The sequence below is a fragment of the Peromyscus californicus genome, unplaced genomic scaffold, assembly GCF_007827085.1.
Source record: "Peromyscus californicus insignis strain IS unplaced genomic scaffold, ASM782708v3 Scaffold_15__1_contigs__length_86483966, whole genome shotgun sequence".
NCBI classification, from domain to species: domain Eukaryota; kingdom Metazoa; phylum Chordata; class Mammalia; order Rodentia; family Cricetidae; genus Peromyscus; species Peromyscus californicus.
In genome coordinates this window covers 59,756,693-59,783,546 of record NW_026294447.1, presented here as the reverse complement: position 1 = coordinate 59,783,546, position 26,854 = coordinate 59,756,693, and the positions used below count along the sequence as shown (strand labels likewise).

General features: G+C 45.2%; 1 protein-coding gene across 9 annotated transcripts in view; it reads right to left on the bottom strand.

Annotated features, from left to right (window-relative positions):
- Positions 1-26,854, bottom strand: part of Ppp2r5c (protein phosphatase 2 regulatory subunit B'gamma) — a 150,882-nt gene that overhangs the window by 27,011 nt on the left and 97,017 nt on the right. For all 9 annotated transcript variants that reach the window (XM_052738975.1, XM_052738976.1, XM_052738978.1 and 6 more), the window contains 5 exons: positions 8,675-8,785; positions 7,247-7,339; positions 7,038-7,168; positions 1,990-2,049; positions 244-352 (listed from right to left, as the gene is read on the bottom strand). In XM_052738975.1, the coding sequence (XP_052594935.1) occupies positions 244-352; positions 1,990-2,049; positions 7,038-7,168; positions 7,247-7,339; positions 8,675-8,785 (504 nt within the window). The remainder of the gene's footprint in view (positions 1-243; positions 353-1,989; positions 2,050-7,037; positions 7,169-7,246; positions 7,340-8,674; positions 8,786-26,854) is intronic.

Genomic DNA, 26,854 nt, shown 5'->3' with positions numbered 1-26,854 from the left:
TGCCATTTATGAGAGTTCTGGGGATCTCAACATGGGTCCTCACACTTGATGGCAAGCGTTTATACAACTAAGTCATCCCTCACTCCTCTCCCAAATTTCTTAGAAAGGACTCTCTCTTTACCCTGACTTTGAAACACCACCAGTAATCTATTTTCACTGCACCACAGTGATATGGGAAAGGAATCACATCCACAAATGACTGGACCACTGCAGAGGTGTGCAGTTGTGCTCAGCTGGCCTTACCTGGGGATGGTAGACACTCAGGGATTTCACTTTGTGCAAGGGCAGCAACACCTTTAACAGGAAAATCTTGTGCTCTTCCTTCAGTGGTAAGGCAAATCCATTAATTATACTGTGAAAAGAGAATTTAGCTTGAGTATTTACACATTTCAGATTACAGTCAGATATCTTGTTCTTTCAGCTTTTGTTTTCAGCATGAAAAGCCAATGGGCAAATATTTATTTCAGAATACAGAGGATATTGATAGGAGTAACAACTACAACAAAAAGGCCTTCCAGGCGCACAACCATTTTTATCTTTTTTTGTATTGGGGCATAAGTCACACACAGGGGGAAGAAAACAGCAGGGGACTGAACGACCCCAGGTCTTCCCACCAGCACTTTTCCTAAGACTTCTCCATTCCTGGGGGTAATTCTAGATCATTATCCTTGTGTGACCTGGAGTGTCCCCCAACCCCAGTGTGCAGACTGGGTGTTCTTCATTCTATAGGAAAGGCATGCCACCGAAGGACCTCCAAACTGAACATTAACTGGCTTATCTAAGTGGTTTCAAGATCAGGCAAAGCGAACAAATGCTTCTCAGAGCTAGAGAGTCAGAACAATAATGGTAACTTGGGCCTCCAGGAGTCCTGCTCCCACTGTACCCATCAAGGGTGGTGAGCACATCTGTAGGGGGATTCCTGGGTGAACCCTGTGTTGGAGGAAGGGTTGAAAAGTCAGTGTGGTAAGATTTACACTTAACACAGTTCACACCACTCCTGATACATGGCAGAGGGCAACACCAGGAGGAAACTGAGTTTTCTTCCCATTTCACAGAAGGAACTTGCCCAAGGTCATGTAACTAGGAAGAAGCACCTTTAGCCATACTAAGTAAGCCATGTTGTGAGGGACAGACCATCCTAGGTCCAGCCACTTTTTCAAATCACATCTAAAGCAGCAACTTGAGAGGGAACAGACCCACCAGATAACAGTTTCCGTGCTTTTTTTTTTTTTGTGTGTGTGTGTGTGTGTGTATGTGTGTGTGTGTGTGTGTGTGTGTGTGTGTGTGTTGGGGGAGGCACACAAAGACAACAGGCTGAGAGCCTGTAGGGAAACACCAGATTCTCTTATATACTGGGTGTCTTCACTTTAGAGAAACTCAGAACTTTAAGCTGCTAATAATGCACATGGATTCCCTTGGAGGCACTGGACAGAACATTCTCCAGGCTGACCTACGTCTCAGCTCCAAGGAAATCTATTGGGAAACAGTGGATCAGGGAATCTTATATTACATCTATAGGCCATTTTAAAAAACAGTAATTAAAAACTTTACTCAGTTTAAGATGATAAAAAATTGAATTATACATATGAAAAGTCAACAGGTTGAAGCAATTTAAAATATTAGCATTCACTCAGTACCTCACATATATAATCTATTCTTCAAATAAGCTTGTAATATCAACCTTCTTCTGTAACTATTTTTAACACTACTTGAGGGAAAAAAAATTGAAATTCCATAGTCTCCATAGTAATGGATTGAGGTGTGTGAACAGGGCCATGCCTATGGAGCCGCAAAGATGGAAGCGAGTTGTTGTTTGCGCACTCTGATCTGAGTTCACCAACCTTCCTTCTCCTTACGTGAAACTCTACTTCCGTTCTTTCAGGACCTGGCTTACACTGCTGTGCTCTGGAAGGGGTCAAAGTCAACAAGCCAGATCATTTTGGTGTGAGTTGTAGCTGCAGCCTCGCACTGCCAGTGACGGGAACTTACCTCCCCAGTATTTCCAGTAATTCTGCTATGCCATTGTGATGCTCTGTCTCATAAATAAACCTGGAACATACAATGTGTCATCAGTGTTGGACCCCAAGAAAAAGCTGCAGACACTACAGCAACCTGAACAAGTAACAAAGGCTGCAGGGGGAGCCCAGGAGCTAGCAGCTCCCCGCCACCGCCACCTTTCAGGGATATGTTCAGATGCTTTCAGAGCCCACAAAGCCCTGAAAGCCTGCAATGGAATACCGTAAGGGCAGATAGCCTGTGTAGCTCAAATTTCTTCCAGCATTTTATTCTGAAAAATTTCAAGTATCCAGGAAAGCTGAAGAAATTCCACTGCCAACACCTGTGTTTTAACCAGCAAATTTAGCCAATGGCAGTTTGCACTGCTGTCTGCCTTGTGTTCACATCACAGCCTTCTATCCTATCTTGCTAATCCATCTTGTTTCTTTGCAGCTTTTCAACATAAGGTGATGTCTCACTCAGTTTAAAAGCCTCCAGTCCCGGCCACGACAAGAAGCTCCTCTCTGAACACCCATTTGCCCTCCTCCCCATGAACATCATCCCTGCTTCCTCAACACCAGCTCCAAGTGCAGTCCCTTCTCTACCTCTGAGCATTCTGTCCATCACAGCTGACACAGGCTCCTAAGGGAGCTCTGGAAATATGCACACCACTCTCTGTGTCAGCTTGTCTTCCTCCAGACAGGGACAAGGACTTCCTGTGAATGTGTTCCTGGTACTAGGACCCAGCCTGGCATCTGTGTACTGCTTAAACACGTCTGGTGAGTGAAATGGGGATAGGAACAGGGAACAGGGGAATGTCCACCCCCAGAGGAGTCCCATGGAAACTGAACCCCAGCTACTTGGCTGTTGGTGGTCTATAGCAGCAGGGCAGTGCATTTAGGACATGTGATGGTGGAAGCAACCCCTGTCCATAGAGGGAGCACCTCCCTCAGAAGCTGCTTAGTGAAGTTTCTGGGCCAAACTTCAGTGTCCTGAGACAAACTGACTAGACACCTTAAGGTACAGAAGAAGCAGGTATCTAGACCTGCAGGAGTCTGAGGAACAGGCATAGACATTTCTGTATTCTCAAAGGGCCAGGCCTCCCTGATGGCTCCTACTCATACTAAGCCCCAAGGAAGGTACTGACAGATCCATCAAGGTGGGGGCATGCAGAGGGGAGAAAACAGAGTCTGTCTGTGACTCCAGGTGAGACAGGATGGTAGGCTAGACAGCATGTGAGCAGGCTCCAAGGCCACTGGCAGCCAGACACAGAAACATAAAGACGTGCTTGGTTGTAGTCTGCAAGTCAGAGGACTGGCCATGGTTATCAGAATGTGTGTCACATTCACTTCCCGCTGTCCTCTTCCTCCCCTGCCGCAGAGGACAGAGCAGGCACATCAGTCTGCTGGTGTCAGTGCAGAGAAGCAGTCTCTTCTTGCTTCCCGGGTTTTACCTAGTTATGAATCTGTAGCTGGTGCAGCAGCACCCTTGCACACAGCTCACAGTGAGTGACCCTTGGCCTTGCTGCTCAGCCTTCCTGCATGCTATGGGAGAATGGTGGTCGATGTAAGCCAGGTAGCTTTCCACATTAGTATCATTTTATGAGAGCCTCTTACTTCTAAGCACCTTTAGCTGACTGTAAGAGAGAGAAAAGGAGACTAGTTTCCAGAGGAGACCGTCTGGGAAGCCGAGCAGACATCAGAGCAAGCTGGAGTGATCTTCACTCTACAGCAAGAACCCAGACTGCTCATAGCAGTCTCTCACTGGATTTGTCCTGCACCTTGGACAGAGAGGCGGGATCTACTTCCCTTCCTGTGGAGCTGAACTGCCCTGTGGCTCACCTTGACAATACAAAGGGTGGAAGTAAGTGGCACTAATTTGGGGCTAATCCCGTGAGGAGACTGGCAGCTTCTCCTGACTCCTATAGAGGCAGCTAGTGTTCGTAAGAGGTTGTACTAGAACCGGAAGAGGAAGCTGAAGAGGCAGCTCCTGTCTGTAATTCCAACACTGGGAAGGCGGAAGCAGGAATATTAGTGCCAGTTCAAGGTCAGTTCAGGCCACAAGAAATTAAATAAAATCAATCACAAGGCTCTAAGCATGACCAGAGAGACCATGTACACAGAGATGCACAGTGGCAAGAAGCCACCCAGGACATGGCTGCCCATGACACCATGGGCAGGACAGCAGTTCTGCCGAGCTCAGGTCAAGGACAGAACTGAGAGGGGTAACAGGTGGTGATTTAAGTCAGGGCACTGGGTGGGGCTGCAAGAGGAGGCCCGGCTGCACTGCTGGCTGCTCCGCTGGCCTGGCTCGCCTCCAGTGCACCCTTGCTAATGACAGCACTGGGTCACCGTTTGCCCACACCAATAAACCGACTCACTGAGAACTTACAAGTAGGAGTCTGAGCTTCTGTTGAGTTGAACCAAATTGTTTAAAACCAAATTTTCTTACAAGATACAGGTGCAAACTAAGACCCCTTACCCGGAATGCTCCAGACCAGCAGTTTACAATTTCAGAGATCGTTAAGAGTCACATCTGCATATGTATGAGATATATCTTGGGATGTGACTCAAGCTGAAACCAAAAATTCAATTACTCTATTCAATTACTCTTTACACAGAGTTGGAAGGTAATGCTATATAATATTTTTAGGTTGGAGACAGGCTCTCTTTATGCTGTCCAAGTTGGTAAGTAAGTAACTGTTAGGCTCAAATGATCCGTCCACCTCAACCTCCTGCGTAGCTGAGACTGTAGGCATGAGCCACCATACCTGGTTATTCCTGCATTTTAACTATGACCTGTCACATAAGTCAAGTGTGGAATTTCCCCTTGGCATCATGTTAGTGCTCAAAATACTCATTTTTTTTTCTTTTTTGGTTTTTTGAGATGGCTCAGCTGTTAAAAGCAAGGCTCACAACCAAAAATATTGAAATTTTTAAGTGTGTAGATTTCTGGGTTGGGATGTTGAATCAGCATAGTACTTTCTGACTCTCTTCACATGATACGACGAGAAAAGATCCAAGCCAACTAGGGACTCTAAGTAATATGCTTGCTTCTGAGCACATCTACACAGACAAGTATAGAAAAGATGACCTAAGGGAGGGAACACAAAAATGCCATACTGGAGCCCTCGCCCTTGGTGAGAACTGAACTGAATCATGGGATGCACTCTGAATAAGCAGTGGAGCACCCCAGTAACCAAGGTAAGCTCTCTACGGCAGGAGGCATGTCCACTTCCACATTGCAGGAATTTGGGGTTTGGCTGTCTGATCAGAACCACTAGTCCTGCAGAAACTAAACTCTATAGCCAAAGCCTGAATTTCAGAGCTAAGAATCTGGAATTTAAGTTGTACCTATTCTGTGTAGAGAATGACATCAGCTAAGTAATGAATGATCTTGTGAGGAAGCAGAGCACCAAGAAGTGAAAAACAGGAGCTGAATATGTAGGAGCTGACATCATTCCCTGACTACAGTCAGCAAGTCAGGGCTGGGCTGGGCTCTATTATAGAAACATTATATATTATAAGGAACCTGGAAGGGGCTCAAAGGGAAGCCACATGGTGAGGGTCCCAACATCACAATGTGCCATCAGGCAAAGGATTCAACTGCAGGGATACACCAGGCTTGGAAGGACTGGGAGGGCCACATAGGCTGTTTGGTCTCACTGTCTCAGCTCCCCTTTCTTGGCCACTCTCACTCAGTCTCACACTCAGTCTCAGTGGGGAAGGAAGGACCAGGCAGGCATAAGCAGGCCCTTGCCCCACAACTAGATTGTGTAAAACTTATTATTTTACATCAGATGGGTATCACAGTGTTTCCAACACTGCTAAGATTTGTTAGTTTTAGGCTTCCCTAGAATCAGGTATCTGAGAGCACGGAGCCAACCAAAGAAGCCAACAATTACAAGATAACCTTAGTAAGCTTTCCAGGTACTAGTAAGAAAGAGCTACAAAACAGGCTGGGCATAGTGACACACACCCTTCATCCCAGCAGAAGTCAGTGACAGGCTAGCCAGGGCTACATAGTGAGACCATCCCATAGAAGAGCAACACAGACTCTTCTACCAGCACCCACTGGGTATCACTGTGGGATGCGTGCGTGCGCACAAAGCTGGTGCCACTGAAGCTGCTCCTAGGGAGGAGGGGCCGTGTCAATTCAGGTGGACTTCCTGGGAAAGCAGGTTTGAGGGTTCAAAGCAAGGCAGGGCAGGCAGGGCAGCCTGGGATGACGCATGGCTGCACAGCTTGGGAGTGGGCAGAACCTGGAAGCAGAGGTAGCCCAGGAAGCTGCACATGTTAACCAGAGAGCAGCAGTGGTATGAACCATGTGAATGTAGCCCTGACTCATCTGGACCTCTAGGCAGATGAGGCTGCCTGAGCTGTGGCAATCTTTCTGCCTCAGTCTCCTAAGCCCTGGGATTATAGGCGTGTACCTTCATGCTCACTTGCGATATCAGACCTTAAGAATCATGAGGCGTGGTCAAAGATGAGACAAGGGTGGGGATAAAACATCAGGGGTCATAGCCATCAATATACTTGAAGGGTTTTGGTATGTCCTTTCTGAGCTAGAGGCTGACAGGACAGATCTGGGAGTATATAGGAAAGCTGTCCTGCTCTGTCTGCTGCCAGGGCTCTCCTCTCTCTCTGCTTGGCTGGCCCTCAAACTGCTCACCTAATTCACAGATCTTCCCAGGCAAAGGCTGACTACTTCCTTCCCTCCTCCTTCCTGTCTTCCTGTGACTGAGAAGGAACAATAAGGTAACAAGCAGGTGAATGGGACACAGGCAATTCACTCACACTCAGGGCAACTGGACAATTCTATAGGAACTCAAGCAAGGGTAGTGTATGTGGTAAGGCATTGGAGAGCAGAAGCAACAGCGGCCTACAAGGAAGCGAGCAGTCAAAACTGCATCAGGAAACAGAGTGAGCAAGGTACCCAGTGTGGTGGTGTCACTCGCACATGGCTAGCACACTGCTCAATTTCCCTCCTCTGTCTTTGATGTGATAGCATCGAGGGTGGGTAGCAACCACATGGGGACTTACCTATAAAATATATTATTTATCTGTTTCCTGATGTAAGCACGCAGACCTAAGAACTTCCCATAGATTCTGTGAAGGGTAGTTTTTAGAAAATCTCTCTCCCGAGGATCCTCGCTGTCAAAGAGCTCTAGAAGCTTTAAGAAAAACAGCACTTAGTGACAATGACCATTTTGTATTTAAGGCTGCTAAGGAACACCTAGGTGGAAACTTACCTGTAATACAAACTTCTGATCAATATATTTCTTTGCTATATTGGGCTGGAAATCTGGAGACTCTAAAAATCTTAAGAAAAATTCATAAACAAGCTAGGAGAAAAAAAAAACAATGTGTCAAATAACATGGTACTTCATAAATGGATTAAGAACACCTCAAATTCAATCTTTATTTTGCTTGGAAATATTAGACTTAAAAAACACACATGCAAAATTAATGCTGAATTGTGTGGCTTAGCATAATTCTAACTGCAGACAGACTTCTTTTATTTAGTGAGAACCACAGACTATCTCTTAAATGGTACACAGTGCTTTCCATGGTGCTCAGTTGCTACACCTGGGACCATGATCAAGCTTGGGGGGTGAGATCTGCAGTTTGCCATCTACATGTATCATGGAGTTCTAAGCAGACAAGAACTTAAGGATTGCCTGGGAGAAGAACACAAAAACACAGACACTGAACCACAACCATTGTGGTTCTCTTTGTAAATAAACACAGCATAGTTGGCTGGACAGCGTGGATGGTCTGTCATAAGCTGTGTGGAAGCCAGATGCCTGGAGGGCAGAACATCTGGCTCCTCCCTTCTTTTTCCCCTCCTCAGCAAGGACATACGTAAATGCTCTGCTTGTGCTGGCCTTATAACCAGTCAACCTGGCATCTTACAGGTATGTTGGGAAGTATCATCTGTCAGCAAGGAGCCTGGGATGCACAGGGGCATAGGTTAAACTCAGGCACTGAAAACTGGAAGTGCATCTGGGAAACACTCTAAGTCTGTGCTAGCTGACTTTATGTCAACTTGACACAAGCTGCAGTCATCTAGGAGAAGGGAACCTCGACTGAGAAAATGCGTTCCTAAGACCGGGCTGTACACAAGCCTGTAGAGCATTTTCTTAATTAGTAATTGATGAGGAAGAGTCCAGCCCACTGTGGGTGGTCCTGGGTGCTATAAGAAAGCAGGCTGAGCAAGCCATGATGAGCAAACCAGTAAGCAGTACCCCTCCATGGCTTATGCATCAGCTCCTGCCTCCAGGTTCCTGCCCTGTTTTGGGTTCCTGTCCTGATGTCCTTTGATGATAAAGTGATATGGAAGCCAGATAAACCCTTTCCTCCCCAAGTTGCTTTGGTCATGGTGTTTCATCACAACAACAGCAACTCTAACTAAGACAAAACCCAAATTCAACGTTATTAGTAAAGCTAGTATCATCACTGAGGACAGAGAAATAAGTCTCCATTTCTGTAGCTTGTGTAAAGTGTTTTCATAAAATTAATCAATCAATCAATCAATCTTTCTTTTCTTCCCCTCTCTGCTTTGCTAAAAAGAGATCCCTTTAGATCAGAAGCCCATTGATCAACAGCTAAAGAGAGGCCCTGGGTCACCACCCACATGGCGTACGCCATCCTATCTGGGCTGGTGCCAAGTCCAGTACCTGCAGATGAGGCCAGGCTGCTTCTAACGTTGGTTCATCTTCTTCTGGGTCAAATTCTGCTCCCGTAGGATTGGAGGAGGGTGGCAAGGTTCGAAACATGTTAACTGCAAACTAAAATCCACATGTTCCATGATCACAACCAGGATACTTAAGTATTACCAAGAACATTCCAAGAAACACTAAACAATCCTAGGGATAGATGCTTCCCATTCTAAGCTGTTCTTTTTTCTTAAAATTCAGAAGAGGTGTGGGTCTCCAGAGAAGACAGGATCAAAGCTGCAGCTCAGAACAGATCTTTCTGGGCATGGGACCACCAACTGACTGCTATAGTCACTCTGACTCTCACCTGTCAACCTGTCAGAGACAGCTGACCCCAGCAGATGCTAAGAGGTGAGCGCTGACTTAGGAGACTGTTAATCCAGTGAGTGGGCAAGCAAAAAGCCAGAAAAGGACAAGATGACGAAGACCACAGAAAAGACTAAAGGAACAGGAAAACTGAGAAAACAGCAAAGGCTATATATTGCACAGGGTCAGGCCCGTAACCACCATAGGAACACAAGGCAGATGAGTGACTTCTGGGGCAGCTGGCGATCACTTCTGAGACAGGACTGCTCTCTGGCACAGGGATGAGCTGATGGAGGGGAGTGTGTCTAGGGGCTGGTTGAGCAGAGCTCTTGGTCTGTCTGGACCTGCACAAAACATGTGACTGGCCAGTGATATAAACAGCAAACTCTAGTTTTCCTAAGTCATTGACTTGTAAGGGTTTTTTGCATTAAGTTTAAATATGACCTATTATCTTATAACAACTATGAACCCATTAAATACCAGTTAAGAAGTCTTGGGATCTAGTAACTGGCTTATAGGTGATCAAGAAGTCTCTGCCCCATCAGGAGGTAGAGGCAGGCAGATCTCTGTGAGTTCAGGGCCAGCCTGTTCTACAGAGCAGCCAAGACAGCCAGAGTTGTTACACAGAGAAACCCTGTCTTGGGGAGGAAAAAGAAGTCCTTGTCCCACATTGTCAAAACCACAAATCTAAATATCTGACATAAATCAAATGCCAGCTCTAGGACAACCTCCTGGGAGGAGGCCTAGTCTAGTCAGGCAAACCAACACTCGGTACTTCTCTGTTCTTCCTTCTTTCTCTTTGTAAAGATTTATTTTCGTCTTACGTGTTTGAATATTTGGCCTGTGTCTCTGTTATGTGTACTGTGTGCACACCTGGTGCCCGTGGAAGCCAGAAGAGGTGCTGGATGCCCTAGCACTGAAGTTACAGATGGTTGCAAGCCATTGTGTGGGTGCTGAGAACTGAACACAGATCCTCTGCAAGAATAGCCATTGCTTCTAACAACTGAGCAATCTCTCAGTTCTCCTTTTTGTTTTGTTTGAGACCCCAAGATGTAGCCCAGGATAGTTTCAAGATCAAAATCCTTCTAGCTTGGCCTCCTGAGGGTCAGGATTATAGGAATATGTCACCACCAGCAGTTCCCTCTTCTTTCTTTACTGTCACTAATACCTAGCTTGCAAGCCGGGCATTTCTTATGATGTCACCAGCCACAAAAGCTAGGAGTGCAGTTTCTATGAAGAATGACATGAAGGTAAAGGGGCAGTAAAGGAACGCAAGAAAGAAAAAAATGGCTGGAAATCCAGAAACAATGTAAACTGTGAGAGGAAGAAAAGTCTAGGTGTTGAACTCCAGCGCCCATATGAATTATGAGTATCGATTTCTGGCTTCTGGGGATTGGAGCCCTGTATGATCCAGGGAATGTGCACAGGGCCCTGTGAGGCCCCCAAACAATGGATGATAAGCAAGAGAGATAAGCAGACATGCAGGCTGTTTCTCAGCAGATGGGGGATCAGGACAGGTAGAGGTTCCTGAGGTAATACACTTTTGAAGCTCAAGGATGAGATAAACAATGGGATGAGTCTATCGCACACAGCCTGGGCAGGCCACCAGTTCTTCCCAAGGCCTGCCCAACAGTGATAGAACTGACCCTGTCATCACCAGCCAACTCCCTGGGCTCCCAGGCCGTGAATGTGTTGGGAGAAGAAAGTTAGAATTGAGTCCTTTGCCTGGACTGACTGTCCCCTTTCTCCTCAGATGGAGAGGAGCTGAGGGGCCTTCAAAAATGGGAGACTGGCACTTTGCTCTCTGGTAGGTATAAGCTGCAGGCTCAGGCAGGTGCCAGCTCAGGAGCAGGGTAGGGTATGTGGATACCCAGGAGGGTTAGCAAAGGCAGAGCAAGCTGGGGAAGGAAGACCTTGGTGATGCTGAACACTGTCGCACAGACATGGACACACCACATAGGAAGGAACAACACCCTGGTGGCGGCTAGAGGCAGTGACGGAGCAAAGGAGCAAACAAGCAACGGGTCACCCACCCGCTCAGAGAGTGAGAGGGGCCCATGACAAGCCATTCACAGGCTGTCCCCAGGAAAAGGTACAGATGCAGCCCAGACGAGAGCTTCAAGTTAGATCGCTCTGCAACCAAAGATGACACAAGTCATGCAACCTGCTCCACGAGTACTTAGGAGCAGAACTGTGTGACGTCATGGATCATGGTGAAAGGCAGCAGCTAAAGAGGGAAAGGCAGCTTCTACTGTTGGGCTCTGTCATTCAAGGAGTTCTCCCATAAGAAAACCTGGCACCTGGAGCTCCCAGCCACTTTCTTTCTTTTTTTCTTTTTCTTTTTTTTCGAGACAGGATTTCTCTGTGTAGCTTTGCGCCTTTCCTGGAACTCGATTTGTAGACCGGGCTGGCCTAGAACTCACAGAGATCCGCCTGCCTCTGCCTCCCAAGTGCTGGGATTAAAGGTGTGCGCTACCACCGCCCGGCCCCCAGCCACTTTCTTACTGCACTATGGTAAACTGACAGTGCTCCTCCTTAGAAAAGGTCAACAGAACTCTGATGCTTAGTGGGGGGAAGGGACAGAGGTAAACACACAGTGTGACACCCCAAATTATACTTGGGGTTCTAATCTGGTATCATTTACTTATTTATTTTGGTTTTTCAAGACAGGGTTTCTCTGTGTAACAGCCCTGGCTGTCCTGGAACTCGCTCTGTAGACCAGGTTGGCCTTGAACTCAAAGATCCGCCTGCCTCTGCCTCCCAAGTGCTGGGATTAAAGGCGTGCGCCACCACTGCCCAGCAGCATTTTTTAATATAAAAACTTGAGGAGTTAAATTTGTGAAAGGACACAGGTTGAGAAAAGCAATGGTGCTGACGTCACCTCCACGCTATGAAGACGTGTTGTTCCGAGCAATGGAACCAGGGCAGAGAAGCTCCAGCAGCAGCATCTACGGCAGGGACGGAGGACCAGAAGCCTGAGGTACTGTGTAGTCTGCCAGCGTGTCATGATCTTGTAAATGGAATGTATATATTCAGAGTACACATGGAGACGCAGACACATGACAGGACTGGGTCACATGGGAGGGCAGCACAGCACCATGGAACAGCACCTCTCTGTGCTTATCTAGAATCAAGACAGTAATGGACATTCTGCCTGTGCCAGCTCTGAAAAGGGCAAACCCTTCCTTCAAACCAGGCTGCTTTGAGGGTCACGCAATGTCCGCAGAAGCATTCTGGCAGTTCCAACTGTTCAGCACGTCCCAAATGTCTTTCCTGTAGACATTAAGAGCAGGCTTGCAAGTGTACATGCTTGTGTATGTGATCCATAAAGCTCCACCTGGCCATGACAGGGACTGACGGCAATGTCAGAAAGCACCCATCACTCCCATTTTCACTAAGTCAGCCCTGCAGCTCTTTCTCAAACTGTCTTATTCTTTGATTTAAATATAAGCCAAAACAGTCTATGAAATAATTTTAAAAGAGTCTTTTTTTTTTTTTTTTTTTTTTGGTTTTTCAAGACAGGGTTTCTCTGTCCTGGAACTCACTCTATAGACCAGGCTGGCCTCAAACTCACAGAGGTCTACCTGCCTCTGCCTCCCGAGTGCTGGGATTAAAGGTGTGAGCCACCACCACCCAGCTAAAAGAATATCCTTATAGTCCAGCAGCCCTATGAAGCCTTTCTCTATCTGTATTAGTCATTACCAATTGGTAGATTAATGAACACTTAGCTGTGATGTGAAGCAACAGTCCCAAACAGAACAATGATTCTCATTCCAGAGACACAGTTTTCATTTCTCAGCTCTTTGGTTTCTGTTTTTAACTACCAAGAGCTCCTGCTTCCTCAGTCTTAGTGAACATGATTTCTACTGGAAAGGCCAAAGGCCAAAAGATGGCTCCTTCTAAACACTCTTCCCCCCACAGATAGCCACGGCATACGAGGCTCTATAAGTCAAACTTCTGTCATTTGTCTGTATGTGACATACCTGTAAAACAGGCCCAGACTGACACCACAGCAGGGCCACAGACACAAAAACCAAAAGAAGAAACTAAGAGCAGCAATGTCAGCAACTGGAAACTGAACAGATGGAAAGATGTTATAAACACAGACATGAAGACATACAGCACTCCGAGTTACTGATCTTGTGCCTTCATAGAGAAAGTACAGAAACTGGTCAAGGCTTCACCAATATCTACGGCATGGTGGAACCTTCCTCCCGAGGCAATGATGACCTACAGGGAACCCAGGGAGCAATTTACAAACTGAATGTGATCTCGCTTGTGTGACATCAGGTATCTTCTCAGCCACTCTCCACCTTATTGTTTGAGACTATCTCTCACTGAACCTGGAGCTCTCAGACTTGGTATACTGGTCAGTGAGCACCCAGGATCCACCTACCTCCCCAGTACAGGGATTATGGATGCATGCTGTTGTGTTGGGCTTCTCGTGGATGCTGAGGATCAGAACTCAGGTCCTCATGATTGCAGGACTTTACCTACAGAGCTACTTCCCCAGTTCTGAATGCAATCTTAAACATAAGGTGAACAAAATCTTTGATAATGGTGAACTTAGCTCTTGGTAGACCCTCAGGAAAAGCATGAGTCACCTTTCTAACTGCACTAATTACCCGAAAACCATTAGCTCTCAGCTGCAGCGCAATCATGGTCCTAATTGTAGGCTCCTCCATGATGCTTTCTCTGGAATGTTATCTCAAACACATCTGGATGATGGGGAAGTGCTAGGCTGAGGGCTTTTGTTCCTCTACCTGACCCTGCAGCACTACAGTAATTCTCCAGGGGAACCAGGCAGAGCCTTCTTTTGCATGTCTCAATCTCACCTCCTTCTCCACAACCACAGCTGCTTTCAAACAATGCAGTTTCCCTCCAAGTAGATAGATGCCTGCATGTGGTATTTAAAAATCTACACTTAAAATTCTTACATTTGAATAGTTTTTCATTTTTATAGTCTATTCAAATAGGATTGAATGTCACTTATCTGAAATGCTTCATATCAGAGTTACTTGTATTTGTCTTCCAAACTGGAGTTTGTATGTGTGTGTATGAATATATATATATATAAAAGCTATTCTGGGATGGGATACAAGTTTAAACACAAAATTCATGTTTAATATGTACATTAAACATATAACCTGGAGGTAAGTTAAAAAATATTTTTCCCATTAAATGTACTTAATTTACACAACATTTTTAGTGGGTCTAGGTCAAGTGTAAAAATTTTTACTGTGGTATTATGTTGATGCTCAAAAATTTAGCATTTGGAGCATTTTTGAGTTTGTATCTTCAGCTTTGGGATGTTTATTCTATATGTTCTATTTTTTTTTAAAGTAAGATTTATTTATTTTAAGTGTACATGGAAGATCCTGGATGTTATGTACCGCATACCAGTGTACCCCGTGCCTGTGGAGGCTGGAAGAGGGCACTGGTTCTCCAAGATCCGTAGTTACAGATAGTTGTGAGCCTCCTGGTGGTGGTGGTAAGTGACCTGGGTCCTCTGTAAGAGCAGTGAGTGCTTTTTTTTTGTTTGTTTGTTTACGAGATAGGGTTTCTCTGTGTAGTTTTGGTGCCTGTCTTGGATCTTGCTCTGTAGACCAGGCTGGCCTTGAACTCACAGAGATCCGCCTGGCTCTGCCTCCCGAGTACTGGGATTAAAGGTGTGCGCCACCACCGCCTGGCCACAGTGAGTGCTCTTAACCATCACTCAAGACACTCAACTTGCATGGTCTAAAGTAATGACTGAAAATATCAGGGAAATAAAAATTTACACAATCTTTATAGATTATTAAGTAAAGAGAATGTAGTTGCAAAATTCTAACAACTGTTTTTCTAACAATTCTGAATTTTTTTTTTTTTTTTGGTTTTTCAAGACGGGGTTTCTCTATGTAACAGTCCTGGCTGTCCTGGGACTCAATCTGTAGACCAGGCTGGCCTCAAACTCACAGAGATCCTCCTACCTCTGCCTCCCGAATGCTGAGATTAAAGTTGTGCGCCACCACTGCTGAGTATTTTATGCCTATTGTACAACTAAATGTGCAACCCTATCTTACTTCTGATAAGAATGAAGCAGGACACTCTTTTTAGTGTATGAGTTTATTTAACATTTTTTAGTTTAAGAGTATAAAATTCATACATGACAAGTAATAATTCTTAAGTCAGTTCAATTAATGTAAGTTTAAAGATAACAGTGGAAGGGCTGGGCTGTAGCTCAGTAGGCAGAGTGCTTGCCTGGAGAGCATGGAAGCCTGCGTTCCACCCCAGCAGATCATACAACAGACATGGTAACACGTGCTTGTCATCCTAGGCATGTGGAAGGTGGAAGCAAGAGGGTCATACATTCAGGGCTATTCTTGGCTATGTAGCCAGCCTGGGCTACAAGAGACCCTGTTTCAAACAAAACAAACCAGAAAACCAAACCAAACCAAGTGTTTGCTGAGTATGTAACTGCTTGGAGGACATCTGTCATGCACAGGCCCTAGATTCCATTCTCAGCACCACAAGAAAGCAAAGCATAACAACAGCGGATCAAGAAATGTGCCTTAAGTTACTTACCATGGGCCAAAGGTTAGTTTTAGGTAGATTCTGAATGTTGTACTCCCAGATGTTCTATGCTCAAGAACTTCACCACACAAAAAGCTGGAAGTCTGTCTAGTGGGTGGTTACACCTAGATTCTACCGTCAGCATTCTAACACGTCTGCTTTGTCTAGCAGACTGACGTTTTTATTGGGATAAAATGTCAAGGGTTTAGGAAGGCTTCAGAATATTCAATATACCTACCTCCCACACAGTGTAAGGAAGTGAAAAGGCACCATTCAGAGCCTTCCACTCCCCAGTCACTGCCATGCCATCCCCTATATACCAGCTCATGCACAAAGGCACAGAACCATCACTTTATGCAACTGCCTTTAATCCTACATCCTTGTGTTTACTGCTGGGTCCGCTGGGGACATAGCTAAGTGTAATAAGGGATGGGGTTTACTTTACTGTCCCAAAGACCAAAAGTACTAGGTATTCTGATTCTAGGAGATGGGAGCAGATGGGGAGCCCTATAATTGCCACCAGGTCACTGCCAGGCTGCTGAGTACAGAAAAGAACCCAAGTGGAGCTCAGCAGTTAGGGCAGTACAGGGACAGAGGAGGGAGCTGCACAGAGTTCTGCAACTAAAAAAGGTCCTGTCATCGATTAGCACAATACCACAAAGGAATGTGATGTGAGAAAACTATCAGAGTCCATGAAAACACACAAGAGGATAAGATAGAGCCCAGTACAGTTGGTTCTTTATCTGTGGGTTCTATGTCCTTGGATTCAGTCAACCAAGGCTCAAAAATATTTCCCAATAAAATGCTGCGTCTCTGCCGAACATGTAGGCTTCTTTTTAAAGCCATGATCTAAACAATACAGTGCAATAACTCATTACACAGCATTTGCACTGCACTAGATCTAAGTACCTGGAGATGACTTAAAGCGGAGGTAACTAAGAGTGGACAGGAAGACATGGTTAGGCAGACACAACGCCCCTCATGTATAGCACTTGAGCATCCCAGATGTGCAAATCCCCTTGGATACTGAGAGTTCACTGTACTACGGGAAGCTGAGCAGAGTGGCTGCTTTAATCAAGCAGACCAGGAAAATTCACACCCATGGAGCCTTGGATTCAACATCAAAAGAACCTTGTCTTATCAATGGAAAGTTGCTAGCCCTGGGCTAGTATGGCACAGATCCTGTCTAATGCATCTTAAAAACAAGTACCAAAAAGGATGGAACTTCCACATGGCTTAATTGTATCTCAAGTATATCTCAAAAAAATTAAAAGGAAAATCCTAACTATATAGGCCTCAATGGGACAAAATCCACAGTTGCACACAGCTAAAGATGACCAGACAGGTAGAAAAGCAGGGGAATGCAATTTCCAGAGAGAGAACAGGCCATTCATCTGAACAGACCTGACGGATGTGGGTATCAGCAGACAATGGTACTGAGGGCATGTTGTGTCCAAAAGGTGAGGTATAGACATAGAAGCTCTAGACAAAAGATGCAAATCTACCACCAGAGATGATGACCACAGTGGAGAGACAAGAACTACAGGGTGGAATGAACAGCTACACACCAGAGGAGAGAATGGGACCCTGAAGACAGAAAGGGACGATGAACCGAGCATCGTCCCAGGAAGCTGGGAACATCAGAAAGCAAAGAAACAGTACCAGTGAGCTCGGGACACCTCCAAGAAACCTAACATGACACTGGGATCCAACAGATGGCAGTGTTCAAGAACACAGTCCCTTGAGACCAATGACAGAGCACAGTGGAGTACAGAAACAGACTAATATAGTCAACTGATGTACAACAAGGTACAAAGCTGTTCTATGGAGACTGGCAGCTTCTTTATGGGTAGAGCAGTTCAACATTCATATGCTAAAAGAGCCTGCAGTCAAACAGGCCACAGATCTAAATGTAGAATGTAAACCTGTAATAAAAACACGAGAAAAACCTTTCTGAGTTTCCCCGCCATGACACCACAGTATTACCAATTAATAAATCAGAAGTGACTTCATCTAAATAAAGAACAGAGTTCTTGGGTGCTAACATGTGCTGGCCCCAGAATTCATTGCTACGTGCATCAAGTTCATGAACACCTGTGTCCAAAGCTCATCTATAAACACAGCAGCTTATGGTCAAAGCTGGAAGCAAGCCAGCATCATCAACTGGGGAAGGGGTAAGCAAGTTGGGTACTTACATAATGAAGAGCAAGCAGTTATAGGGAACTACTGAATCACCAAACAAGATGAATTCCAAACACTTGATTAGCAACAGGAACCAGACCCCAGTGGTCACATCAGGGTGGGCCCACCTCCCTGCCGTTCTGGCAAAGACCACAGGCACAGGTATATAGAGAATTTAGAGACTATCACAGTTTCAGAAAGATACTTGCCAGGCCAGAAGCTCCTTCAAAGTTCCTGGCTCCCCCCATCCCTATCCCAGTCCTTTTAATCTCTTTGCGGTCCTCCAGGAGCAAAATTAACACCTAGCAACTCTGATGGCTTCAGGCTTGCTATAAAGACCAGACAGCCTGAAATTTGCTGCCATCTTCCGGCTTGTGCCTCCCGAGCACTGGGATTACAGGGGTGGGCCATCATGCCTGGCTACTACCTAACAACTCTGGATCTTAAACATCTAGCTATACAGAGATATAACTCACAAGCAATTAACTACGCACATGTGACACACTGGACATGTTCCTCACAGAGCACCTGTGAGACCACATATGACAGATAATGAACACATTCATCATCCTCAAAGGTTTCTCAACAGTCTTCTCAAAAACAACTCAAATGAATTAATTATGTGGTTGGAAATGGGAGATAGACAAAATAGGGGAAGGACAAAGTGAAGAAAAAGCTGAGTTTCTTCCTCTTCCTCTTCTTCTTCTTCTTCTTTTTCTCTTAATTTGCTTCATTTGTTATAAAACAGCCATGTACTTACTATTTAAAACCATCAAACAAGGAAAAATTTCAAAATTGTAAGAGCAGATCTCTAAAACAAATGCTGATAATTTCAAAGTTAGCTTGCCCCTGTTGTTCACTCTTCTTTAACCCATGTTACTGTGAGGCTGTAAAACAAAGGAAATGAAGTAGACAGGGGCCACGTGATTGAACGATCACTTCAAGGTTTTAAACTATACTGGAAACTTCCCTGGAGACTATCCTTTTCTTCCTAATTCTAAATGGGCTTTCCTTTCCCATTGCAGGCTCTCATCACCATTACATAGAAAGTACTCCTTTCTATGGTGATATTTTATTTGTACTGAAATGTGATTTTATTTGTATGTTAATAAATAAAGTTGCCTGGGGATCAGAGCTAATAGCAAGCCATAGCAGAAGTCTGGCAGTGGTAGCACATGCCCTTAATCCTGGTCACATGACAGGCAGATCTCTGTGTGTTCAAGGATACCACCAGCATGGAGAGACACGCTTTTAATCTCAATACCAACCATAGAAGATCTGGAGGTCTGTATAGATGGGCAGTGACGAGGAGGTCATGTGGTTGGGTTTACAACTAACGAGAAGGCAGAACAGAAAGTCTATAAGAAGACAGACACACAGGAAGTAGTGCTCTGGCTGAGGAGGAACCTTCACAGCAGCGGCAGTGAAGGGTAAGGTTTTTAGCTCTTAGCTATTGCTCTGACCTCTTGGGCTTTTTAACTCTGCAGTCGGCTCTGTGTTTCTTATTTAAAAAGATGGTTACATCTACACCTTTCCACACCGAAACAGCAGGAACAAGAGGAGAGAGAGGTGTCCAGATCAACCGCCACATGGCACACCAGGTGAGTGTCCTGGGATGTGGGTGTGAAACATCACAGCTTTGTTCCAGAGTATCCTGAGGAAAAGCTGTAAGCCAACGTGTAATTCAGTATGCAACAATGACTAAATTAACGGGGCGAGCTCTAAAATAATGGGGTAAACTCATTTTCCTGGAAACCCACAGGAGTCCCCCACAGGCAGTACCACCATCAGGCTACACAGATGCTTACTTTCAGCTTTTTTTTTTTTCCTCTAAATTTGTGGACTTTTGATGATAACAAATGTGGTACATAATTGTTATTAAAATGTTTTAAAATTATCAAAACATAGCAAAGGGGAATTTCCAAAGTCACACTATCAAAAGGCAGGTATTGCTAGCAGCTGGGACTGTACCCCTCTAGATTTATTTTTAGAGTCTACTTAAACAAGGAACCAGTAACTCAGTGTCTGGTATGAATGACACTTTGCTGTTTATTTCATGACTCATTTTCTCTGCTATTTTGATTTCATCCTTATGAATTTATTTCTACGTCATAGACATAAAATGACACTTCACACCACATGCTATTAATATCCCAGTCACCACTTAACCTAATCTAACCAATTCTCTATGAAACAGTGTTACAGTTTAATGTTCTAAATACAAATAGGCAACAGAAAAGTTGGACTGTGCAGCCGGGCGGTGGTGGCGCACGCCTTTAATCCCAGCACTCGGGAGGCAGAGGCAGGCGGATCTCCGTGAGTTCGAGGCCAGCCTGGTCTACAAAGCGAGTTCCAGGAAAGGCTCAAAACTACACAGAGAAACCCTGTCTCGAAAAACCAAAAAAAAAAAAAAAAAAAAAAAAAAAAGTTGGACTGTGGTATACCACAGTTTAGTAATGCTTGCCTGGCATGTATGAGGCTTTAGTTCCAATCACCAGTACTGCAAAGAAAAATACTCACACTAAACCAAAACCTTAAAGCCACAAAAATTAACCCCATTTCAGGTATCCAAGTCTGGGATGAAAATGAGAAACAGGGGTGTAGATGTAACCAACTGTCTTATTAAATAAGAAACACAGAGCCGATTCAGAGAAGAAAGCCAAGAGGTCAGAGCTAAGAGCCTCACCCTTCCTGATTCAGCGATCCTCTTCAGCCAAGAGAGCTCTCCGAAAAGGGGCCTACTTACTATGTGTATGTCTTTATATAGTCTAGCTGTTCTGCCTTCTCATTGGTTGTAAACCCAAACACGTGACTGCCTCGTCACTGCCTGAATGTACTGCCCTCCAGGTCCTTAAAGGCGTGCGCCACCGCCGCCATGCACTTGCTATGGCTCTAATAGCTCTGACCCCCAGACAACTTTATTTATTAACATACAATTAAAATCACATTTCAGTACAAGTAAAATACCACCACACAGGGGAGAGTTGGCTCAGTGGTTAAGAGCACTTGTTCCTGTGAAGGACCTGAGTTCAATTCCCAGCACCCATTTGGAGACTCACCACTTCCTCGGGCACCAGACATGCATGTGGTGATGTGGTGCACAGACATATATGTAGGCAAAGCACATTTTTTGTTTTGGCCTTTTTAAAAAAATTTGCTTCATGATGAGGGATGATGAGTGAGTTCATTATGTATCATATGTAGTCTCACAGGCACACTATGAGGAATGTGTCTACAAAAATGTATTTATGAATAGAATAAATATAAAAAACATTAAAAAAATTAGAAACAAAACCTAGACTAGCCCAAGAAAGGAAGACATATTTCAGCATCAGCTGGTAAATGTTCTGCAAAGCCTTGGGAGGATGGTCACTTTCTGGCGGAGGTGACAACTTGATCGCAGTGGCTATCCATCTCTCTAACACTTCCCCTGTCATCAGGTGGCATGAGACTCTGAGAGCTTCTGGATGTGGAAGTCAGAGGCCAGCCTTGGGTGTCATTCCGCAGACGCCCTACACTCTTCGGCTGTTGTTTAAAGGCAGAGTCTGTCACTGGCCTGGAACTCACTGAGCTGGTTAGGCTGCTGCCACCAAGCTCTAGGGAGTCCTCACTTGGCTTCACCTCCCCAGTACTGCTACTACAAGTGTGCACTACCATGTCCAGCCTTTTGTTTTTCCACATGGGTTGTGGGAACTGAACTCAGGTCCTGCTTGCAAGGCAAGAACTTTACTAACTGATAGTTTTGTTTTTTTTCTCTGCAGTAATTTACACTTAAAGAGAATTAAGCTACTGGCCTAAAGCAACACAATTAGTGGGTGACATGACTGCTCTATCCTCACTTTTCTGGAGCAAGATCCTCCCCAACTTCAGCATGCTGTTTGGTGGATCATGATCACTGTACCTACTACTCCCTGGTTATGGTTATGGATCAAAGGCAAGCAGGAGACATGTAGGTATCGGGCCAGTTGTGTGAGGGTTAGTCTTTCCTTGGAGATTGTAAGAGCCACCACCATCTAAGGATGTCTAAGAGAATAAAGCTGCACATTGAGCATGGGACATGAGGCACAGAGAGAAAGCTGTCCCTGTGAGTCTGTAGACCAAGCCTGGGCTATCCTAGAACGTCTGACAAATTCTTCTTTGAGTATACTCAGTATTGAATTGGGCAGCTGCACCTAGAACTGGAGTTGCCATCCTACTTGGAGTCAGAATTCTGGGGAGCAGCTCTGTCCCTAAACATCTCAAATCAAATCCAGACCACAACTTGTCCTACCCTAAAACCAACCACATCTGCCCATTTCTCTCAGCTGTCCCAGCCAAGTAGCCTACCCCACTATTTCTCTGAAGTGCCTCAGCACCGTCAGTCAGCCAGCGTCCCAGCGCACCCCCATCAAAGCACTTCCTACATGTGCTCGGCAGGCAGCTCCCCAGGTAGGGCTTCTACCATCGGGCTTCATCAAGTTCCTGGGGTCCAGACTCTAGACTCATTCAACCCAAGCCTCTTTTTGTGTCTCGGGCCTTTGGAGCACTGTCCCTGCCAGAATCAGCTCATCCTCCCAACACTGACAGTGGTCAGGCTCCCTGTGCAGCCCTCAGCTCTCACTTGTGCCTACTGCTGTCTGGTTCTGTCTCTCAGACACATCCAGGCAGGCTCTGGGAGAGCTGAGCCATATTACCGTTTTTTTTTAGTGGAAGCACCCCAAGGCAGCAGGGTGCTGGAGTCCATAAGGGATGAAGTATGTGTTTCCCGATTCAGTGAGTGCATCAAGCTGTGTTCTGTTAGCGATCCAGCACAGGTGGCTGGGTAATCCCAGAACTCCATGTGCTGTGTAGGCCCCTGAGCCAGCCAGTCTATCCAAATAGTGCTCTAGCCAAACCCTTTTCTGCCCTCAAGGTTTCCCTCCTGCATCCAAGGCTTTGTAGAAAGCAGCATCACAAGAATTCAGTGATTCAGGAGCTCAGCTTTTCTGTCAGGGAATTTACAGTCAGCAGGGTTTTGCTTTAGTTTTATATAAATTAACTCATTTGGGGTAGGGATGTTTAGATGGTGGCACTTCTAACAGGACTTTCAGTTCCTTCAGTCTTCGGGCAGCAGACTTGACTGTAACAACAGAAGTGCTGTTACTGTAGGGCCCAGGCTCACCAGCCACCACTTTTATGTGGGAACCACAGTGCCAGATGCCAGGGCCTGTCTCTTCGCCTTGGTCTTGCCACAGAAGGAGCAGGTACACTCAGCATGTTGGATGATCTCAATCTTTTCTGCTGTTTTCTATAGAAAGGAACCATGGAAGGTCCACATTTACCAACAATAATCCTGACCGTCTCAATGTATCCAGCCATGTCACTGTGACCCAGACCTGAGCCCAGAAAGGAAGCCAGAGAGTTTCTGTTAAGCATGTGGCAGGTATACCTATCAGCAACCTGGATGGCAGATGAACAGAGTGCTGCAGGGCATCCCTAGAGTCTGCTTCTGCAGGGCCCAGGGGCATCTGGGAACTGGGACCTCTGATGACGGCTACTTTGTAAGACAAGAGCTGTCCTTAACCTTTTTGGAATCAGGATCCTGCTAAGCTCCTAAAAATTACCAGAGACCTCCAAAGAGCATTTTATCATTCTATCTACTAGGCTCTGTCATGTGAGAAATTAGCCACAAGTTAGAACAGTAATTATGCCTAAATATAAAATGTTCATGAGAAATAACTCCCCAAACCTAAAGGATTCGGCTGGAGGCATGGCACTGTTTTCTATGTTCAATAGTTGTGACGGCTGGTCTTGGTTGTCAGCTTGACTACATCTGGAATTAACTGGAACTCAAGTGGCTAGGTACACCTGTGGGGGATTTTTCTTAATTAAATAATTTGAAGTGGGAAGACCTACTTTAAATCTGGATCTTTTGAGGTGGCAAGATCAACTTTTAATCCGGGCCACACGTTTTGGTGGCAGCCTACGTAAAGGACATGGAAGAAGGAAGCTTGCTCTCTTTGCCTGCTTGTTCTCCCTTTCCCTGGCAAGTTCATTCCTTCACTGGCATTACAGCCCCCTTCTTCAGGATTCTGACATATACTGAAGACCAGCTGAGACATTCAGCCTCATAAACTGAACAACTATTAGATTCTTGGACCTTCCATTGGTAGAAGGCCATTGTTGGACTAGTTGGACCACAGCCTATAAGCCATTCTAATAAATGCTTTTTTCTCTGTATATATACATCCATTCTATCAGTTCTATTCCTCTAGAGAACCCTGACTAGTACACTAGGTGTAGCTGTACAGAAAACAGCTGGGCCATCCTGCCTCACTCAGGTACTTATTAAGAGGGAGGAACATTCAACAGCCAGGTAAATGGATGTCTTTGGTACTGCAACAAAACTGGACCAGCAGTGATTTACTACAGGTGACATGCTATGGGGACAGGACCCCATCAGGGGATGATCTACCCCTGCTTCCAGTCAAACCCAGGTGGGCCACACACTCAGCATGAATGAATCTTTTGCCTGTGAGTGGTTTTGTTTATGTTATCTGGAAAACGCCAGTTTGCTGAGTTATACAGATCCTGATGACTTACCTCATCCCCATGCTACTAAGCCCAAATCCCCTGAGAGGCTCTCATGTTGGCAACAAATACCATCAGGTATTTCCTGGAAAGTATAGTCTAATTTTTTTTTTTTAAAGAAAAATGCCTGCTAAATATTAAAGTTTGAATCACAGGTTTTTGTCAGTAATTTTCAGGTAAAGTTTCCATGCAAACAGTGGCAAATTCTGTACCACTCCACTGCATACCCTCTCTGCAGGCATTGGCTCAAGGCCCCTTGTGCATCATGCAAATACCACAGCCATCTTCCATAGCTCATCAGACAGCACTAAAAGTTCGTGATGTAATGACTGTTTCAGCCAGACCTGGAGTTTTACGTTTATCACTGTGAATGTGTGGCTCTGAACACAGCAGTCAGTAGGGCCACTGGCTTCTTGCTGTCAGATGTTGTACCCACTATTGCCCCTACATCATCAGCACAGTGCCGACACTGTTGGAGAATCTAAGTCTTGGTGTTACTATGGAGATGTCTGACTTTACAGAGTTTCTGAAAGGTCTTGGGAACCAGGAATCTGTGAAGCACCGATCTGGACAAAGGTGTGAAGCCTTGAAAACTGTATGTAAAAACTGGGGCACAGATCCAAAATCTTCTTCAGATTCTAAAAGGCTCCAACTCCAAAAGGTAACTCCTTACATACTGTAGATGAAGCAGTCTCACCTTTATTACTTTTGAGCATCTTAAATACACTACATCTTAGTTTTGCCACCTGCATTTTGACCGTTAAAAAATGTCCATGCAGATTAACTAGACAATTTATTTGGAAATGCGTATGGCTGGTTATATTTAAAGTCTGAAATGAGGACACAATGGAGCTTTTCAATGCATGCCTAAGAACCAGGAGGTCAAGTGTCCTTTCTGCATCCTGCTGCGCCACCCCCGCCCCTGGCTTGGAATTTAAAGTTCTTTAGTCTGCAAAGAGAAAGGGTCACACTGACTGGTCTGTAAGGTTCTGGTTTTTAGTGAACTAACATCGTTGGTATATGAAAACACACAGCACACATGAAAAGATGTCAGACAAATGCAAATCAGAACGACAGTGAGTTGCCAGGTCCCACTCACAAGGACATTTGAACCAAACAGGCAACAAAGTGCTGGAGATGTGGAGAAACTCACACCCAAGACTGCAGACAGGAGTGTGAACTAGTGGAGCCATTCCAAAAACAGCCTGGCAGTTTTTCAAACTGTGAGTCACAGAGCACTGCACTGCTGGGTCACACCCAAGAGAGACAGGTTTGCACCAGTATGCTTCATGCAGTTTTATATACAAAGGCTTAAGTCCAAGCTGGCATGGTGGCGCATGTCTGCAATCCCAGAGGCAGGCAGATCTATGAGTTCCAGGCTAGCCTGGTCCACATACAGAGTTTGAGGTCTGTTGCAGAATATTTGTGCACTGTGAAGATGTGTCTTTGCCAAGGTGCCTTCTGACTGGTTTAACAAAGAACTGATGGTCAATAGCTAGGCAGGAGAGGATAGGCGGGATTTCCGTGGAGAGAGAGGAAGAGGAGGGATCTAGGCTCACGAATTTCACCAGCAGACTCGGAACAAGTTGGATGTGCAGTACTGAGGAGAGGTAACCGAGCTACCAGAATGCAGATTTAAAAATAAGGGTTAAATTATAAGAGCTAGTGGGACAAGCCTAAACTAATGGCCAAGCTTTCATAATTAGTAAGTCTTTGTGTCGTTATTTGGGGGCTGGCAATCCAAAGACAGTCCCACAAGAAAGCTTGCTACACAGGTCAGCCAGCGCTGCATAGTGAGACCTTGTCTCAAAACAAAAGGCCACCAACTGATGAATAAATGGACAGAGGTGGCTCAGGGGTTAAGAGCACACTGGCTGCTCTTCCAGAGGACTCAGGTTTGATACCCAAGGGAATGAAATATAAGCATAGGCTATGACATGGATTAGACTCAACCACACTTTCTGGAAATGCTTGTCATGAAAGAAATGTTGTATGAGTCCATTTCATGAAATGTCCTGGACAGCCAATTTACAGAGACAGAGAGCAGGTCAAAGGTCACTCAGTTCAGGCAGTGGTGAGGGAACAGGACAAGATTTCATTTGGGGAGAAATGTTGTACCATTAGAAGTGATGAGGTACACTCTATGCTAAAAACTCAAATTCCCCAGGTTGTGGTGCGGTGAGCTATAAAATAAATAACATCTTTCAGCTGTTAAGCCACACAGCACTCCAGTCAAACAGGTTGGGTTTGTACAGCTACACTGTTGTGGATTCTTTAAAGTTAGTGGAAATTAGTGTCTCTAAAAACACTAGGAACAAAATCTACACATACTCCAAAAAGAAGAAACAGAGCAGCAGGGAGCAGTTAAGCATGAGTGAAGTGCTATGTGAGAGGCCATGGTTGGCTGCCTGAATTCCAAATGTTCTTTCTGTGTCTCAGAGTACCACATATTACAGCGACATCCCACCCCACCACACTCTTTCTTTCTTCACTATACTTTTCTTTCTTGCTGTCTGTTAGTTTGGTCTGAAATGTCCCCCATAGGCTCCTGTG